At 37.0% G+C, this 20,036-nt stretch overlaps 1 protein-coding gene across 3 annotated transcripts in view; it reads right to left on the bottom strand.

Annotated features, from left to right (window-relative positions):
* Positions 1–20,036, bottom strand: part of rin2b (Ras and Rab interactor 2b) — a 28,586-nt gene continuing 8,550 nt past the window's right edge. For 2 of the 3 annotated variants that reach the window (XM_051111443.1, XM_051111442.1), the window contains 8 exons: positions 18,903–19,014; positions 18,124–18,196; positions 17,298–17,389; positions 13,083–14,219; positions 7,173–7,481; positions 6,915–7,046; positions 3,041–3,204; positions 1–2,434 (listed from right to left, as the gene is read on the bottom strand). In XM_051111443.1, the coding sequence (XP_050967400.1) occupies positions 2,138–2,434; positions 3,041–3,204; positions 6,915–7,046; positions 7,173–7,481; positions 13,083–14,219; positions 17,298–17,389; positions 18,124–18,196; positions 18,903–19,014 (2,316 nt within the window). In that variant the 3' untranslated portion in view covers positions 1–2,137. Of the gene's footprint in view, positions 2,435–3,040; positions 3,205–6,914; positions 7,047–7,172; positions 7,482–13,082; positions 14,220–17,297; positions 17,390–18,123; positions 18,197–18,902; positions 19,015–19,106; positions 19,140–20,036 lie in introns of all 3 variants that reach the window. The other variant, XM_051111444.1, reaches the window with a different exon arrangement.

Below are 20,036 nucleotides of genomic sequence, written 5' to 3'. Positions count from 1 at the left end.
TAAAAAGAATAAAACACTTTTTATTTCCTGCAGTGCAAATAATAACAAAGTAAATAAAATATGCACAAGTTCAGTGTTTAAATCATCATTGACAGTTCAGGAGACTAGTAAAAATCACATTCTCAACACTAAGTGCGTTGTACATATTATGGGACACAAATATATTACACATTTACAGTGTAGCACATTCAGACATTGGCAGAAGTATAGACAGCAAAGTGTTCCCATTTCACAAGAACAAAGTGAAAAAAAGCTCCTTTTGCAAGATCACACTGACACATCTCTGTGTGCTAAAGAAAAAGCAAAAACATGATCGAGCATGATTTCTAAACACTCCAACACTCACTCGACCTGAATGCAGAAATATCTGACTATATACAACACTCTGTGGTTCGACTAGGGAGAATCCCTGATACCTTTGAATATACAGAACAACGGCACAATATGGCTTTCATTCCAGTCCTGGCATTTTTAGGGACCGATGCTACATTGAGTTCACAATGAATCAAAAGATGAAAAAAAAACATACTCACAGGTTCAAAACCACTGACACTAATACCCAATAAATGTCTTTTATATTAAACATTTCTATTCAAAACATAATGCGAATAAACACCATTTTTTACATGTTGTTTCTACAAATAACTGCAATTATATTAGCATATAAAATGATGAATTATCACATTACAGTTTTAATCTGTGGAACTGATAAATATACAAATATTTGTCTTTTTTTAAACCAAAAATATATATTTAGCATAATTAGCAGTCTTCTGCACTTTTGTATGCAAGCCTTTTACATCATTTTCCAACATTACTGCTCAAAATTGTGATGCCCAAGAAATAACATCATTTAGATCCCTTTAGTAGGAAATACAAGTAAAGTAAAAATAATTATTGTACATTTTCATTTTTTTTTACAGAAATTGGCAGCAATCAACAAGCGTAACTATTCAACCCAGTGACCAAACTAATCTTGGTATCACTTTACAGTAAGGTCTCATTTGTCACCATCAGTTAATGCATTAACTAACATGAACTATCAATTATCAGCTAGCTGAGTCAAGTTTGAGAACAAACTTTAAGTTGGCTTGAGAAAGCCTAGCCTGAAAGTTTAAAGCAAATGTAAAAGTATGAAAGCAGCTAGCATGATTTAACACATTGCTTACATGATTTAACATGTTGTTAACATGTTTTAGCAAGATTAGCTTGTTGCTTGTATTTTAAATGCTGATTACAATGTTGTTACCATTATTAGCATGCTGTTAGCATAATTTGCAGGTTACTAGAATGTTGTTAGCATGATTAGCAAGTTACTAGCATGTTGCTAGCATGATTTAGATAGCTAGATCGATTAGAAATATTAGAGTGGAAGCTTAAATGAGTCTAAATTGATTAGAAATAGTACATAGAAGGGAAGCTTGACTGAGCCTCAAGGAATTCTGGGAATTTAGATTTGAATTTTGTCATTTGGAGTTTGAAGAGTGTTGGCTCATTTGAACATTCCGTCAATGTAAATCTATGGGATTTTTGGTGGTTTTGATAGTCTGGTTTATGAAAACCATAAGCTGGATCAGGCTGAAAAGATACAGCACACGAATCAGACCAGTCTGAAGGTCTGGGCCGAGTTTGGTGGTTCTAGCTTGAAAGCTCTAGGAGAAGATAGATACCGAAATTTGGCTCAGAAGAAGAATAATAATAATAATCTTAAATAGTAGATCAGTAAGTTGGCTTTCTCAAATGTTAGTTATTTCACAGTGCATTAATAAATGGTAACAGACACAACTCTTAAAATTGTAGTAGTACACATTGAGATTATTATTAACCATATTGCAAAGTCTTACCCTAATAATCTACTTAAATTTTGTAAGTTATATCTATAAATATAAATGAGCATTTGGTCCCAGACTAGCTAGTCCCTACTTCACAGAGGCTAAATTTACAACCCTGTGACCCAAGTCTCATTTTAACAACCCAAATGTACTTTCCTCTTGTAAAGTGACAATTACAGAATTCTTTTGTTTGCGCCACTGTGTCTGTGAGACCTTTTCATTTTGCGGTCTTTATACACATTCCCTAAAGTTACACCCTCATTAAACACTTTCCGTCTATTGAGTGTTCAGGAAATGTCCTGCTTTCAAGACGAAGGAGTGGAACAGTTCTTGTTAAGTACTGACTTGTAGACAAAGTAAAAGTGTTGACGGTTCGGTCGACTGTGTAACTCTGCCTTTATCCACTGTGGGTGTGTGTCTGCGGCCAACTGCTGGCTGCTGTCGTCCGTGTAAAGAAACAGGCCGTAGTTTTCTGGGTCAGACACACGGAATTTGACCGCACAAAGGCGGCACACCTCTTCCGTCGTGGCGTAGGGCTGCACCTGAAGGGTTTTAGCCGTGCAGCCGCTGTCTTTCTTTTGCAGAGCCACTCGCATGTAGTTCTTCACATAAAGAAAAAGATATTAGAGTGAGTTTATGGAATGAAAATAGTCCATATCTATAAAACGCAGTTAAAGGGGACATCGGATGCCTGTTTTTCACAAGTTGGTATGATTCTTTAGGGTCTTGGAACATACTTTGTTTGTGAAAAACAACACCTTTTTACCTTGTCAAAAACAGTTCTGTTCACAGTGACTCGTTTTGGTGCATGTCTCTTTAAATGATAATGAGCTCACCCCGCCCCCTCTTCCATTTTTTTGTATTTGGTGTCACGTTACCATCAAAAACAAACCCAATCCATTGCGTCCTGAGTGGCTCTGATGTCGGGAGAAAATCAAGTTATAATATGGGACTGTCTATCAGCTGTTGAGGGCGGGGCTTGAGCAGTATGATGTCACACTGCTCAGTAAATCAAAATAGCTTGATAATTGAGACTGTTTAAGTTTTTGGGGGGTTAAAAAAAAGAAGCGAATGGATTTTTATGATTGTAAGGTTGTGTCCACACACTGCTAAGACATATTTATGTGCAAACAGCAAGTAAAAGCATTCGATGTCCCATTTAACTATGGAAATGTTGACCACAAACTGTTGGGAGGTCAGGATCTTACCTGGAAGTCGTCCACTGAGGGTACGTCTCTCTGCAGCGTGCGACGCTGGTGCCACTGGTGGAGCGTGTCGCGTGTTGTGGAGCTGAGTGCTCGTGCAGCTTGCTCTTCCTGGAAATTCTTAATCAGTGACATTGCTCCGTATGCACTGGTAAGATAATAGCCTCCTGGACAGGATCAAGAGAATAGGGGCATTTTAATATACAGTTCAAAAACCTAGTGAATGTTCCAAAACCTGAAAAAAAAATTGAATAAATAAAAAAAAAAACTTTTAGAAAAAAAGTACTTGAAAATGTATTATTTTATTCAAATGTTTGTGGTCAGTAAGATTTTTTCATTTAAGTTAACGTATTTTAAAATGTAATTTTTATGTATATATTATTATGTTTATATATATATATATATATATATATATATATATATTGTCGTTCAAAAGTTTGAGTTCAGTGGAATTTTTTATGTTTTTTAAATAAGTCTTCTGCTCATCAAGGCTGCATTTATTTCATTAAAAATACAGAAAAAAACTGTAATACTGTGAAATATTATAGTAATTTAAAAAGTGGTTTTCTATTTTAATGTACTTTAAAGTAGAATTTATTCAACGATGTGTTAAACTGATAAAAATGATACTAAAGACTGACATTGTTAGGAAATGTTTCTATTTTGAATAAATACTGTTCTTTTAAACTTTTTATTCAGCAAAACTGTTTCCAACAATGACCATAAATTCAGCTTTGCATCACAAAAATAAATTATATTTTAAAGTGTATTAAAATGGACAACTGTTATTTTAAATGGCAATAATATTTCATAATATTATTTTTTTCTGTATTTTTGATCAAATAAATAGAATTTTAATGAGCAATATATCTAAATTTTAAAATGTATATATATATATATATATATATACAGTGGGTATGGAAAGTATTCAGACCCTCCTAAATTTTTCACTCTTTGTTATATTGCAGCCATTTGCTAAAATCATTTAAGTTCATTTTTTTTTCCTCATTAATGTACACACAGCACCCCATATTGACAGAAAAACACAGAATTGTTGCCATTTTTGCAGATTTATTAAAAAAGAAAAACTGAAATATCACATGGTCCTAAGTACTCAGACCCTTTGCTGTGACACTCATATATTTAACTCAGGTGCCGTCCATTTCTTCTGATCATCCTTGAAATGGTTCTACACCTTCATTTGAGTCCAGCTGTGTTTGATTATACTGATTGGACTTGATCAGGAAAGCCACACACCTGTCTATATAAGACCTTACAGCTCACAGTGCATGTCAGAGCAAATGAGAATCATGAGGTCAAAGGAACTGCCTGAAGAGCTCAGAGACAGAATTGTGGCAAGGCACAGATCTGGCCAAGGTTACAAAAAAATTTCTGCTGCACTTAAGGTTCCTAAGAGCACAGTGGCCTCCATAATCCTTAAATGGAAGACGTTTGGGACGACCAGAACCCTTCCTAGAGCTGGCCGCCCGGCCAAACTGAGCTATCGGGGGAGAAGAGCCTTGGTGAGAGAGGTAAAGAAGAACCCAAAGATCACTGTGGCTGAGCTCCAGAGATGCAGTCGGGAGATGGGAGAAAGTTGTAGAAAGTCAACCATCACTGCAGCCCTCCAGCAGTCGGGGCTTTATGGCAGAGTGGCCCGACGGAAGCCTCTCCTCAGTGCAAGACACATGAAAGCCCGAATGGAGTTTGCTAAAAAACACCTGAAGGACTCCAAGATGGTGAGAAATAAGATTCTCTGGTCTGATGAGACCAGGATAGAACTTTTTGGCCTTAATTCTAAGCGGAATGTGTGGAGAAAACCAGGCACTGCTCATCACCTGTCCAATACAGTCCCAACAGTGAAGCATGGTGGTGGCAGCATCATGCTGTGGGGGTGTTTTTCAGCTGCAGGGAAAGGACGACTGGTTGCAATCGAGGGAAAGATGAATGCGGCCAAGTACAGGGATATCCTGGACGAAAACCTTCTCCAGAGTGCTCAGGACCTCAGACTGGGCCGAAGGTTTACCTTCCAACAAGATAATGACCCTAAGCACACAGCTAAAATAACAAAGGAGTGGCTTCACAACAACTCCGTGACTGTTCTTGAATGGCCCAGCCAGAGCCCTGACTTAAACCTGACTTGAGCATCTCTGGAGAGACCTAAAAATGGCTGTCCACCAACGTTTACCATCCAACCTGACAGAACTGGAGAGGATCTGCAAGGAGGAATGGCAGAGGATCCCCAAATCCAGGTGTGAAAAACTTGTTGCATGTTTCCCAAAAAGACTCATGGCTGTATTAGATCAAAAGGGTGCTTCTACTAAATACTGAGCAAAGGGTCTGAATACTTAGGACCATGTGATATTTGAGTTTTTCTTTTTTAATAAATCTGCAAAAATGTCAACAATTCTGTGTTTTTCTGTCAATATGGGGTGCTGTGTGTACATTAATGAGGAAAAAAATGAACTTAAATGATTTTAGCAAATGGCTGCAATATAACAAAGAGTGAAAAATTTAAGGGGGTCTGAATACTTTCCGTACCCACTGTATATATATATATATATTGGAAACCTGTCATTTTTGGTAATTGCTGAATAAAATATTAATTTCTTTCATATTTGTGTGTGCTATGAAACTATGAAATTTGCATAATTAGTTTAGCAATATTCTAACATTATGTATTTGAATCAATTCACCTGTAAAAACTGCTATTTGTTTGGCGTGATGTTGTTGCCCATGAGGAGAATTTCAAAACAGCCACTTTTGAGGTTCTGTTCTGGTTTGAATGCTGCCTATTATTAGTTATTATTATTATTAGTGCATGCTCACTTTTTCAACAGTGCTGTTTTTGGAAATATTTTCTCTTGCATTATTCCCATAGGGATTTCAGAAAAGTCTTTGTTAAGCCATGAACCAAACCAGCCAACTGAGAATCACAACATTACAAACTTTGATTTGAAGCAAAAAAGTATTTGATAATCAGACAAAAAAAAACTGTGTACTTAACAGCTTTAATGAGGACAAGAACTACAATCCCATGACGCATTGCAAATGACATAATCGAATTAAAACAACTAAGAAATAAAAAACTATTTACTTAAAGGTGTTGGTTGTATCTATAGAAACTAAATATTATATTTTCATGGTCGTGGGCGGAGCTAAAGATCTCTTTTGGTGCGCTTTTCTCACTGCTATACAGCATCGTCCTATATAGCATCGTGGGTATTGTATTTTCCACCACAAATTTTGCTATTAAACATGATTTTAAAAGTTGGATTAACAGAAACAGATGGATTTAATAAAAGGATATGCAATCAATTACAACCTCTGAGCTCATAACAGATCTCTTTTAAAGGTTTATCAATTCAGTTTCCCTAATGAGAAAATAAATGCCACTTTTACTTCTGGAAACAACTGTTGTGCTCTATAGCCAACAACAGACAGCAAGAAATTTTACCAGGTTTTGGAAACAGAAGTGGCCAGTGGGGTTTTCAAAACATGCATTATTCACTGACCAGACTGGAACATAATTACAAGCGGAAATGATTACTATAATTATAATGAGGACGGATCATCCTATCTGTCACATTAGATCATCAGGTTTGTGACCTGAGTGTGTACATACAACACAATAAATCTTTTCCATAAATGGCTGCCACACTGAGCTCAGTACAAACAAGAGGCACACACCCAGGAGGAAATTACTCTGTGGGGAACAGAACTTAGGAAGTTCGTCACACGTGGAAAAAGCTTGCCTGTTCTGAAACTCCTCCTACAGTTTGGATACCAGAATATTGCACAATATCGCAATCACCTTTCTAAAAGAATTCATGTTTATATAACAGTATTACACAAGAATGAGAACATGTTAACGCACCTTCTCCGTGCAGTAATGGGGGATCTATCAGCTCCATCATATACAGGATCTCAGTGTCTAACTGAGGCATCTCACATTGGACCAACACATATGTCAACATGGGCAGGAAATCATCCGCTCCAAACATCCGCACTGGCACACAGAGGAAACATTTATTAGTGACCTTTACACAAACTACTCATTTCATACACACCTAAAACATACATACTTTTAATGCCTTTAAACAAACCCTTGAGACATAACTCCACCCGTACACACCTTCATGGTCTTGCATAATATTGTAGATGAGTTTGCAGACTTTTAACAGCACCATAATCTTTCTCTCAGGTGAGTACACCCGGCACATGGCTCGGAGCTTTCGGCGGATCCTCTGGATAGCGTGGGCGTCTGGTGGCCGGGCTCCATTCACGCCAAGCTCGTGAGGCTGTTTGGTCTTGGCCAGGGCCTGATTCTCCTGCAGCCTCTGCCACACTCCACCAGCCACCTGGAAGTCATGCAGCATTGACTGCAAGCAGCCAAACAGAGGTTTCAGCACACACTTATGCATGGCCTTCTCCAACACTGGATCTGTGAAAGAGATGGAGTTTCAGTTAAAGGAAAAAAGAATAAATAAAAATTTCCTGATAATTTACTCACTCCCATGTCATCCAGGATGTATGTTTTTGAAATAAGGTTTTTGAGGAAGACATTCCAGGATTTTTCTCCATATAGTGGACTTCAATGGTGGCCAATGGGTTGAAGGTCCAAATAGCAGTTTCAATGCAGCTTCAAACGGCTCTACACAATCCCAGCTGAGGAATAAGGGTCTTATCTAGCAAAATGATCAATCATTTTCTAAAAACACACAATGCTTTCCACAAATGCTTGTCCTGCAGTAGCTTTGCAATGAGCATGCACATCTTCACAGATTGCATAATCACGTTGGAAAAGTCACATATGGTTACTTCTTCATTTGTGTACTTCATTTTAAAAGGCAGGTTAGGGCAAAAAACTCCATCTCATTTTCTCCTCCGACTTCAAAATCGTCCAACATCTTGTTTTGCCTTTTTGGTAAAGGGCGTTTGACTTTCTTTGCATGTTCGCTTTGTAAACACTGGGTCGAGGTTGAACTAGTGCAACATGAGCATTTATGGTTAAAAAGTATATATATTTTTTAGAAAATGGCAGATCGAGATAGATAGAGCCTTTTGAAGCTACGATTTGGACAATCAACCCACTGGCCACTGAAGTCCACTATATGGAGAAAAACCGTGGAATGTTAATTTCTTTTCGACTGAAGAAAGAAAGACATACATCTAAGATGACATGGGTGTCAGTAAATTATCAGGAAATTTTTATTCTGAAAGTGAACTTATCTTTAAAGACTTGGAATATATTACATTTAAAAAAATGTAAACTGCAGCAAATGGAAAACAGCAGCTTAGAAGATCAGTCATGGAGCAACATGAGCATTAACAACAAATTATGACAGAATTGTCATTTTTGGGGGGTGAACTATTTCTTTTGATCTCTAGAGTGTAAATGAATTTGTGGTGCATTTTCATTAAACAGCCAGAGCACTTTACGGTGCGGACTCACATAAACTTTAATGCATTTGTAGCTTTGGTGTGTCAGTTACCCAACGGATAGTCTCGCGTAGGCTGACATTCAGACTGACGGCAGAAGGTCTGGGAACTTTGGCCGCTTTAAATGGCCAATGCATGCCCAAGAGGCCATGTGACTGACAGGTACAGCAACCAATCACATTTCGTTTTGTGCCATGTGATGTTTAGGGGGCGTGGAAATGTCGACACAACAACCGACCGGTGTGTAAAACTCTCGGACATACAGTATTCTAAAGATTCTATGCTGCAAACGTTACATTTTTCACATACTTTTAAAAAATCCAGCGTTAGTTGATCATGATAAGCGTTCATCGTCACAGTTGTAAACACGTCAGCTTCTTCTGTGAAGGAGTTTGGGGCCATGGCATTTTTGTTTCCAGGTGGAACGTTAAAAAACACGACACACACATCTTCCGCAAATCCTGTCAATCTAACCAATCCGATGATGACTTCGAAACTCCTACAGTATAGTGTTTCCACTTTTGTGTGACGTAAGCATCAGACGTTCAGCCAACAGTCCATGGGTGTGCCATAAGTAGATGGAAACATTTTGCAGTTCTGACTAAAACTCCTTTTAATCTAAACTGACATTTTTATCCAAAATGAGGAATAGCACAAAATATCTGTTCTGCACTGGCAAAAAACCAAAACACCCAAAATGCTTAGAGAGCGTACAGTGTCTGCTGAGTTTATGGAAAATCTGACACAAGCATTACAAGATATATTAGACCTAAGCTCTTGGTTATCAATTCCCCCAGTGAAATAAGGCTGAGCGCTGCCTGAGATGCAAAGGGCAAGTCAAATGAGGCCAAAAGCAGGCCTCACTTCAGTTTTCTGCACAACATTAAGTTATTAAACAAGCAATTACACTCTATGACAATAACATTTCTATAATGAAACTCTATTGCTCACAGTATACACAAAAGCTATAAATATTAGAAGCTACAGTTACCTGTATATCTGAGATTTATATTGAAATTAATGGCTAGACATGATGATTTGCAAGAAACATTAAATAATCAACTCATCAAATGCACCAAAATCTTATAAACCTGCAGAAATCACCTACAAACACACAAATCACTCAATTCCTGCCACAGTATTTTGTCTCTGAAGCTCATATTCCCAGTGACATAGACATATAAAACTGAGAGCATGAAAAATATAAATATATTAGTCTTTTTTTAAATCTGTAACAACTGCGCAATTTTAATTGTGCAACAAGTTCTTAAGCTAAGTGGTAGACGTCACGCTAGGGACATGTTCCTACCAATATCCAGGGACTACTAATGCCCCTAGCAATACTTTTAAACAATTACATTTCATGTATATGTATACACTGTTGTTGTATCTTGGCCGCATCTTAAATGAGTCATACCACTGACGTTACCTGAGATGTTTAAGTAAATATGCATTCAGACACAGTAAGAATATGAGGTGTTTAAAACATACATGCACATTAAAGCTGAATGCTAAAGTTTATTCTTTACCTCTTTAACTTTGTCCTAATGTTGTTAATTGAACATAGTAAACTGTTAGATGAAATATCCACAAAATTAGAAACAACTTAAACTTAAATTAAAAAGTGTGGGGTTTATCTATCAATTGAATAATTTATATGTTATCAGCAATGTCAAACTCAAACTTACGCTCTTGTTCTAATGTACTTTGACTCCACTAAAAATTACATTGGTTGCTGTACATTAAATATCATAATATTCTTTGATATATAATGAGGATAATCAATCAGTACCATGGTATAAATCAAAGTAACATAGTATTTTCATCTAATTCACTATTTTGTATCCTCAGATAAATATATAAAATATCCTAAACATTTGAAACATACAAATGTGTATGAATTAGGGATCCTTATTTTATTTACTGAGGTTTATTTTTATGACCTTATGTAGTATGTAACCATGGTATCACAACAGAGCTTCAAAACTAACATTACAGTTTAAGAAACAAAGAAATGTCTGGCCTTTGGAAAACATTAATCATTAATGCTGAAAGCATTAGCCTATCTTTAAGCTAAACCAACAATATTGCTGGAATAAATTACAAAAATGTAAGTGTTCTACTCATGAAGAACGTATACTTTAAACACTTTCTTACTTGCCTTAGGATTATTATCCAAGCATTATTTTTGGTATGATTAAAGTAAGTATTCATGCAGAGTCATATCATTTCTGCCTTCAAGCTCTCTTCATTGGTCCTAAACCACCAAACACAAGACTCATTTTTAACTAAAGACACAAGGCTTTTTAAACTTTTTTTTAAAATATTCTTAATATATTAGGGGCTAAAAAACAGCATTATAACATATTTGTCTTAAATGCACTTACTCAATATGTAATCTACTTTCAAAACAACTGCTACTCTGTGTAAATTGTGAAATGTGCACCTCATTTCATTTCTATTTCCATAGCAGTCTAGTCTGAAGCCGTCTTTTTTATGCAAACCAGACTAGTTAATATTATCTTGTTGACCTCACACTTACCTCAAACTCTCAAAATATTTTCATACACTTTTCAATGCAACTGCAACGAGGACAGCTGAACTTGAAAGTTATTTCAGATATCTGCATGCAGATTTAGTGCTTGTGTTTCACTGCTCAGATGCTTTCTATTTTTGCTATTCCTGCCACACTATCAACAACCTTTTACCCTGCATTTTTCACTGTAGCTAAAGGAAATGTAACAAAAGCAGCTCTGTACTGATAAGGGTAGTCTCAAATTCAAAACAAAACATATTTTGATGTCAGGTATATGGCATGATTTCCTAACAAAATATAGCACTTCTTTTCGGAGTATACATAATATATGATTGAACTGTCAGGTGAGTCAAAAGTAATCAGACCTTGAATTAAACTCTGTGTTTGTTTGCAAACTGCACAGACAATGAAACAAAAAGGCAAGCTGAGGATACATATTTAAGACAAAGAAGCTAACATTTCAGAATGCCACAACTAAGGCTGATGATTCACAGGGCATGTTGAGCATTGTTGCCAAACGATGTTGCTTAGGCACTTTCACATTGAGAACGGGCAACAAATTTTTTAAATCTGAACACTTTAGTTTGATCATGGGCCCTGTGTCTCACCTGGTTGCCCACTGACAGCAACATTGCCTAAAAAGTTGCCCCGTGTATCATCAGCCTAAGGCCCTGTTTACACTAGTGCATTTTCGTTTTAAAATTAAAACAAAACCGAAAATGACGGTTTTCAAGTGGCAGTCTACAGAGCCATGGAATAAAAGAATAATAAAAAAAAAAAAGGTAAATTTGATTTCATATTTCAAAATTCTGACTTTATTCTTGCATTTCCAAGATTATATCTCACAATTCTAATAAGGAAAAACAACTTGTCATTCTCTCTTTTCCCCTCAGCTCAGAAAAGGAGTTTATATCCCACACTTCAGTTTTTTTTTCCCCCCCAAATAATTGACAAACTTACTATTTTTTAGTTAAATCAAGTTATACAGTCTGAATTATGAAATATAAACTTGCATTTGCAAGAAAAAGTTGTGAGATAAAATAAATACATGTTATGTAAAAATGTTAATAGTAATAGGTTTAAATATTTCATGCTGTAATGGTAGGGCTAATACAGTGCGTCCCCTACGAACAGCATATGTGAGTATTATGTAGACCTATTATTTAAATCAAATTTATGATTTAAAAATAGAGTATCATAGCAGTTTTCATCCATAGTATGTATGTTTAAACGTATGCGTTTAGCTTCAAATGGTGTCTTTGACGACAGCATTCTATAAAAATCATTTGCATTCTGATTTTGGCAAAGGCACAGTTTTTTTCTCTTATTCCATGGATTTTACCCATTTACCTCCACTTGAGTTTTTCTGCAACCACTATGCACGCACAGCTGCAAGTGACATAACTGTGACATCTACTCCAAATTGTTCTATAGGTAGATGCCTTATTATTTAGATGGCGGATGTGTCCACATGCTTGGAGTGGTTGAATGGGGAATCTACCTTTATTTATCTATGGGCACAACAATGCATGATGTTATCGTTTACACGGTCATCAGGGATATGCAGAGCGAATGTAGGCAGCCATGCCATCGTTTTCAAAAGTCTCAGTTTTAGTCTGTTTACACTGAAACACAACCCTGGAGTTTTCAAACTAAAAAAGGGTCTGCAGCATTTTCAAACGTCTCAGTTTTTGAGAGTCAAAAATGCCAGAGTAGTGTAAACAACAGGCATAATCATAACAAAAAGTTATGCGTTTAAAAACAGCGGATAAAACTATATTATAAGTAAACCAGGGGTGTCAAATCCTCCTCCTGGAAAGCCACCAGTAGAGTTTAGCTCTGTACTTAATTAAACAGAACCAAACCAGCCTAATTAAAGTCTTTAGGATTGCTAGAAGCTTCCAGGCTGAAACTAAACTCTGCAGGAAAGTGGCCCTCTAGGAATAGGATTAGACATGCTTGAAAGTAAGCCATTCGTAGGTAGATCACCCAGAAATGTGCTTTAAAAATCACTCTGGTTCAACACGACTCAAAAAAAAGTGGAACTAAAAACTGAAATCTACTCACCAATCTGGTCCTCAGGTATGTAAGACTCTATAGGTGGGTTCATCTCCGAGCTCTGTTTGAGGTAAGCTTTCATCTGGGTCATGAATTGCCGGATTGTCTGCAAAAGATCCTGGCCGGACGAGTGGCAGTTTTTATTCTCCTGCACAAAGCTCACATAGTCCTGCACTAGACACCCAAAGTAGGATGTTTTGTCTTGGGACAACTCAATGATCCGAAGCAAGATGCGTTTTTCAGGTGTAGCCAGTACACTGAAAACACCTCGGACCTTATGGAAGTGTCCCCTTAGCACTCGTGGGACATCGAGCGATCTCGAACGAGCTCCCACTAGCTCGACCGAAAGGAGTTTCTTTGACTTGCGGGAAGCACGAAGGCGAAGATGCAGATCCCTTTCAAGTCCCACACCGTAGTCATCCTCCTCCTGATCATACTCATCGCTGCTGTCATCCGTGGAGAGGCCTTTGCCTATACTTTGGGACAATCGCAATGGGATAGGATGCGGAGGACAATCCATAGAGTCCAATGAGGAAGCAGACAAGCTTCGGCCACTTGAGGTTCGCCCTTTTTCTTCGGGTCCAGTCCATTGCTGCAGGATGGTGTTGGTGGTCGGGTTTAAAGGAGATGTATGGTTTCGATTTACTTGAGAAAGGGCTCTAGAGATGGTTTCATCATCCAACGCAATGGTGCAGCGGTAGCTGTCAATGTCTGGCGGTTGTGGAGGTTTTGGTGGAGGATTGTGTTTCTGACTTGCTCCGGCAATGCCAGCACTCAAAGGCATCGTCGTCGAGGGTTCACTAGGGCTACGAACCAAAATGCGAGGAGGAGGTGGCCTTGGTGGAGGAGGGGGACGAGATTTTCCGTTTTCTGCGGTTGGGTCCTTTGCGATCACCGTTTCTGAATTTCCAGTGACATCTTGCTTGAGAAAGACAGGGTTGATAAAAGACAAAGCACTGCTTGAGCAATTTCTTTCACCTTCTGAGGTATTACAACAGGTGTCGGGCAAAGGTAGCGCAATGTTTAGCTTCCCAGTTGGGGTGCAGGTTTGATGTAAGACATTAGTGCAGCCGCTATGCAAAGAGATCGAACTGTCCTTGGCAGAAAATGTCCCTTGTTGTTTGTTGAGAGAAGATTCCCAGAACGCTGGAATAAAAGAGAGAATCTGATTAATGGTTAACAACACACACACACACCATCTTTATGCAAACACACCCTCTCCTGCTTCCTACCATAGACCACCACACGTTGTCAACACCAAGTGAATGTCAGTGTGCGCGGCTATATCCAGTTACAGCCAGGCTAATGCGTCTGCTCACTTCTGTTGTCCTCAGGCCCACTGAAGATCTCGGAGAAATTTAGCGAGCTCAGTCGTGCCTTTCAGAAAGCTGATTCACAAACGCCGTACAAACACACCCAACACAGAGCCGGCCAAAAACTGAGTCATTAAACTAAACAGACAGTGTGTATGGGGAGACTGACTTCACAGAGCACACCAAACCCCTCCTCTTTCTCCTCCCCATGCTGTCTGTCTCTCCCCACCCATTTCAGTATGGTTTCTCCTTATGTTGGTTTGATGGGCCATTTGCTATTAGGAATAGAGTTATTCGACAGTCAGCCTCTTTCAAATGAGACTTCAAATTACTGAATCAAACATAAAATTGTTCTGTGGCAACTTTACTGTACATTTTAAGGGTGTTGTGAATGGGTGTTGCTAAGGTGATACGAGTGTTTTGGTTTGTTTTGTTGCTAGCTTCTCAAAAATGCTGAATGGAACTATCACTATTAAGGAAATAAGGAAGTCCTGTATCTGTTTTCTTTTTAGGTGAATATGACTGTGTCTGCACTCACACGCACACACACACACAATAAATGTGGACATTGCACAGACTTTTACTGTTTTATGTACAGCTAGTTATAAATATTGCAACTAAATCCATACCCAAACCTTAACAGAAAACTTTCTGGATTTTTACAATTAAAAAAGGTATCTGTTTTATTTAATTTTAAAACCATGTAAAATGAGGACATCCCCAAAATAACATTTTGACATATTCTGTTCATTTTAACCTCACTTCTGGGTACAAATTTGTCTCCAAAATATGGCTACATACACACACAAACACACTTACTCTTTTCCTCAGTAACCTCTATGCTCTGATTAGCTCACATACTCTCACACACTATCTGGAATGTCAGCTGGACTAATAATAACATGGAACTGAATAGCAGGCCATCACGTTCACAGCTGTGGTGGACTGAGAGATTCAAACACGTAGTTACTCACAAGACAGGCATGGCAAAGGTTCCTTCCTCTCTATGAACATTGCAATATTTCTTCATTATCTGACAAATAATATTTGACACTGGTTCAAAACAGTGTGAGGCATGTAAGAACATACAAACATACTGCATTACTAGTTATTACTTGTACATGCAACATGCTTGAGTATACTGGAAAAAAAAAAACACTTTCGAAAACACTTGGCATCACATCACTCCTGTTTTTTAAGGGAGCACCAGTGGCAGACCTGACTCACTTGGTGCTCTAGGTCAGAGACATGAGCAAAAAAGGCATTTTTACAAATGTAAGATGTGTTTGTCTGTTTGTGCTAGTGCCGTTTTCATTTAGTGTGCAACCAGGGTTCTAATTCTGAAACTATTGTGATTTTTAAAAACAAAATGGAGCAATTCTGTGTTCCAAATTCCACTTGGCCCCAAAATCGTGGAGTGAATGACCCCTGAATTTGAGCGGACATTGGACCACTACTATTTACCACTGAGATACTAATAGTTTAAAAAAAAAAAAATACTTTTAGTAAAATAGTTGAGTGTTTTTGTCTTTTTTTGTAAATGGCTATATAAGGCTATATAATTTTTATTTATCTTATTTCAGTTTTAATTTAGTTCTCTTTTTTTGTATATGACGTTAGACTAAATGAGAATGAGAAATATTGATATATGTATATATTTTATTTCAGTTAATGTTTATTTTATTTCAAGGAACAAAAATATGTTTTAATTGTTTCAGTTTAAGTTACCCTGCCCTGCATTGGACATTTCCCGTCTGATCTATTCTGAGTACATTCGCAATTCATTTGTCACAAATATTACACATAACCACAAGATACAGTTGAGGTCAAAAGTTTACATACATCTTGCAGAATCTGCAAAATGTTAAGTATTCTACCAAAATAAGAGAGTTCATATGAAATGCATGTTATTTTTTTATTTAGTACGGACCTGAATAAGACATTTCACACAAAAGATGTCACACTGAGGCAACTGAGGGACTCAAATGCAACTATTACAGAAGGTTCAAACACTCACTGATGCTTCAGAAGGAAAAACAATGCATTAAGAGCTGGGGGGGTGAAAACTTTTTGAATTTGAAGATCAGGGTAAATTTAACTTATTTTGTCTTCTGGGAAACATGTAAGTATCTTCTGTAGCTTCTGAAGGGTAGATATGAAATTAGGGCAAAATAAGAAACGTACACATCTTCATTGTGTTCAAAAGTTTACACCCTCAGCTCTCAATGCATCGTTTTTCCTTTTGGATTAATAGTTGCATATGAGTCTCTCAGTTGTCCTCTATATGATTTTGAGATCCATCTTTTCACACTGTCATTGTTGGAAAGGGTTCAAATACACAAAAATGCTAAAAAACCAAAGAATATGGAGGACTTTCGTTTTAGTGAACTATCACTAAACAAAAAGAAAAAACAGCTGTGGATCATTCAGGTAACAACACAGTATTAACAATCAAGCATATGTAAACTTTTGAACGGGTTCATTTTAATAAATTCAGCTATTATTTTCTCTTATCTTTTATGTGAAATGCATTTTGTATGATCCCTCTTATTTTGGTAAAATAATTCACATTTTGCAGATTCTGCAAGGTGTATGTAAACTTTTGACCTCAACTGTATCAACATTAATCCAGTCCATCTGACATTTTTCTTTAAAATAAGCATTTTTATCAGGCTACTATGTACAAGTTTCTACCTAAGTACCGGTACTTCTGATTGGGCTGAAGCTGGGATTTAGCAAGTTTAAAGTAAAAGTATTTGATGGACATATACTATGTGTTGAAAGCATTCACTCAGTATCATTATCTATTTTTTGACCGAGGTGGCTTTTAGAGGGTTTTGCATCTGACCTCTTCAATTGTATCTGTACTAAATGCGATATTTTAAGTGGGTTAGATGAGCTTGGTCAGTACCTGCTCCTTGCTGGACCAATTCATGTAGATCTGACAGTGTCTCAGCTGAGTGGATGGCCTCAGGAAGCTTCAGGGTAAACGGCAGAATGTCTCTAATATGAAACAAAGAGAGTCAGACAGACAAATAGTGCGTGAATAAGGGTAAAAAATAAACAATGGGAGAAAACCAATGAGGGGAGAGAATATGCACACAATCCTTCACTCTTTTCCTACATTAATGGTGGCAGGTCAAATGATACATATACATCACATTCAGAAAATGTAATAATTCTGCTATTACTGGGTGGGAAATTGGTATCGATCAAAGAGGTATTGATCAGAGAGAAGGCAGACTTTTAAGTTTCTAGGAGTGGCTTGAAAAAACAAACATCACATGGAGAACTGTTGCAATCTTGTGATTTATGAATGATTTCAAATAAATCATTAGTACTTAGGGCCATTTATAGCTTTATCCTGTTGCTGATAAGGTAATGAATATCATTGGGTTTTATGAGCAGTGGGTTCATACAAAAACACTCACAGATTCTTTCCTCATAAATCTTTCATGTTCTGGCTTTTATGCTCTTAGCACACTTTAGCACTGCATTGCAGGTAAAGACGGCAAGATAGCAATAAAACATTTCATCCATTCCAATATAATAAAATTGTTCATAGTGGATTTTTTATATGCTATAAAGAAAATGTGAGTGGTTGAGTTACATTCACAAAGTATAGCGCTTAAGGTTAAGGATTTGTTCAACTTCCTTTTCATATGTATTAGAAGCCTACTCTTTGCAGTTCAATAACTGTCAAGTTTAATACTTATCAGACATTGAAAAAATTTTACCTGCTGATACAATAAAAGGCCACAAGACGAAAGAGGTCAGCAAAACTGATTCCTGAGCCCTCCAAAGAAAATGCTAGGAAAAAGGAGCAACACACAACAATAAGGATATACAATAAGCATTTTCACAATTTTATCCATCATAACAGCCCCGGGGCATTGGGTGTTGCACTAGAGTCTTCATTTTTGGGAATTTTCTGAAAATGTTTTGGGAAATTTCTGAACTGATTCTGAACTTGGCAGGTAAAACGCCCATAAGCTTCCAGCTCCTCTCAGAACACATCCATTTCCAAGGCACAGAGGAAATTCACAGCTGGATTGTGCCCAGGCCAGAAAACACTAGGGTGTGTCTGATATTTCACATGGAGAACTTCTTGGAACAGCACTGCTGTAAATATCTGAAATGGTGCCAGGCTACTATTGTGACGTTTAGCTGCAAATATGATGCCTCAAACCAAGCCAGTTTCAAATAGCTGTTCAGGTTATTATCACTGATTAACTACGTGTGAAACAAGAGGGGAAAATTCTCCATTTTGACACAAAACAGAGATTTATAAAGTGATAGACAAAGTGCATGTGTGCCGAGCAATCTGTGACCTCATTACTGTGTGCACGTGAAAGTAACACGCCGCTCAGTATCAACAAACAATAAAAAATATACCATAAACTGACATAGACAAACATCCTGATGGTGACACTGTACACAGAAGTAGATACGACTAGATGCAAGCATAGTGTCAACAACAGTTATGGCTTAGTTTGATATATGAGATCTGACATACTGTACTGGCTCTCCTTTACAGGGATGTGAATGACAGAGGAGTCTGAGGTACCATACATGTGGAATGACAGGATCTTCTTTTGCAGGACAGATGACTTCCACACTAAAAACACCTAGACAGAAAAAAAATGTTGTTTCTATGTCTCTAACGCAGTAGTTCTTAAAAGTTTACCCACAAATGAAAAGTCTGTCATCATTTACTCACCCTCATGTCCTTCCAAACCTGTATGAATTACTTCTGTTGAGTACAAAAGAAGATATTTTGAAGAATGTTGGTAAGAAAAAAAGTGTACGGTAGCCATTGACTTCCATAGTATGGCTACAATCAACTGGTTGGTTAACAACATTTTTCAAAATGGAACAATATGAAGGTGAGTAAATGATGACAGAATTTTCACGTTTGGGTAAACTATACCTTTTTAATCTTTTTTAACCTGCCATTTCTAAAATAAAAGTATGACATTAAATTAATTTACCATGATTCATTTTTTGATTGCAAAAGTTTCAAGAGCTGTATGCTTTTCAGTAAAACAGTAACTACTGAGGGGGTGAAAAGTAATGTGATTCCAGTTTACGTCTTGATTTTATGTGCTTTTAAGCATTTTAATTTAGATTGGAATTAGATTATTTTGATTTATTAATAAGAATGCACTGATTACATAGTCATTTTGAGGCCCCCTACTGGTTGGGACGACAGCTATAATGGCAATGAATTTGCTCTTTGAAAGTTTAGAATGTATGAAAGCCCATTACCTCCACTGAATAAAAAAGATCATTGTGACTTTTTATTTCACAATTCTGACATTCTTCCTCAGAACTGTGTGATGCAAACTCACAATTCTGACTTTTTTTCTCAGAATTGTGAGATATAAACAGAATTGCATGATATAAATTTGCAGTTTTGAGTTATAAAGTCAGAACTGCAAGACATAAACTCACAATTCTGACTTTTCCTCAAAATTCTGAGTTTCTGACTTTATTCTTAGAATTGCTCATTTATTTCTTGCATTTCTGACTCCATCATGCAATTCTGAGAAAAAAAGTCAAATTGTGAGATACATTTTTTTTATTTTTTATTCAGTGACGGAAAACAGGTTTCCATAATAATGTGTCTTGAAAAGAATTTAACAAAAAC

Source organism: Labeo rohita, chromosome 6, assembly GCF_022985175.1.
Source record: "Labeo rohita strain BAU-BD-2019 chromosome 6, IGBB_LRoh.1.0, whole genome shotgun sequence".
NCBI lineage: Eukaryota > Metazoa > Chordata > Actinopteri > Cypriniformes > Cyprinidae > Labeo > Labeo rohita.
Note: the sequence above shows the minus strand (reverse complement) of the source record. Positions and strands in the feature narration are given on the sequence as shown.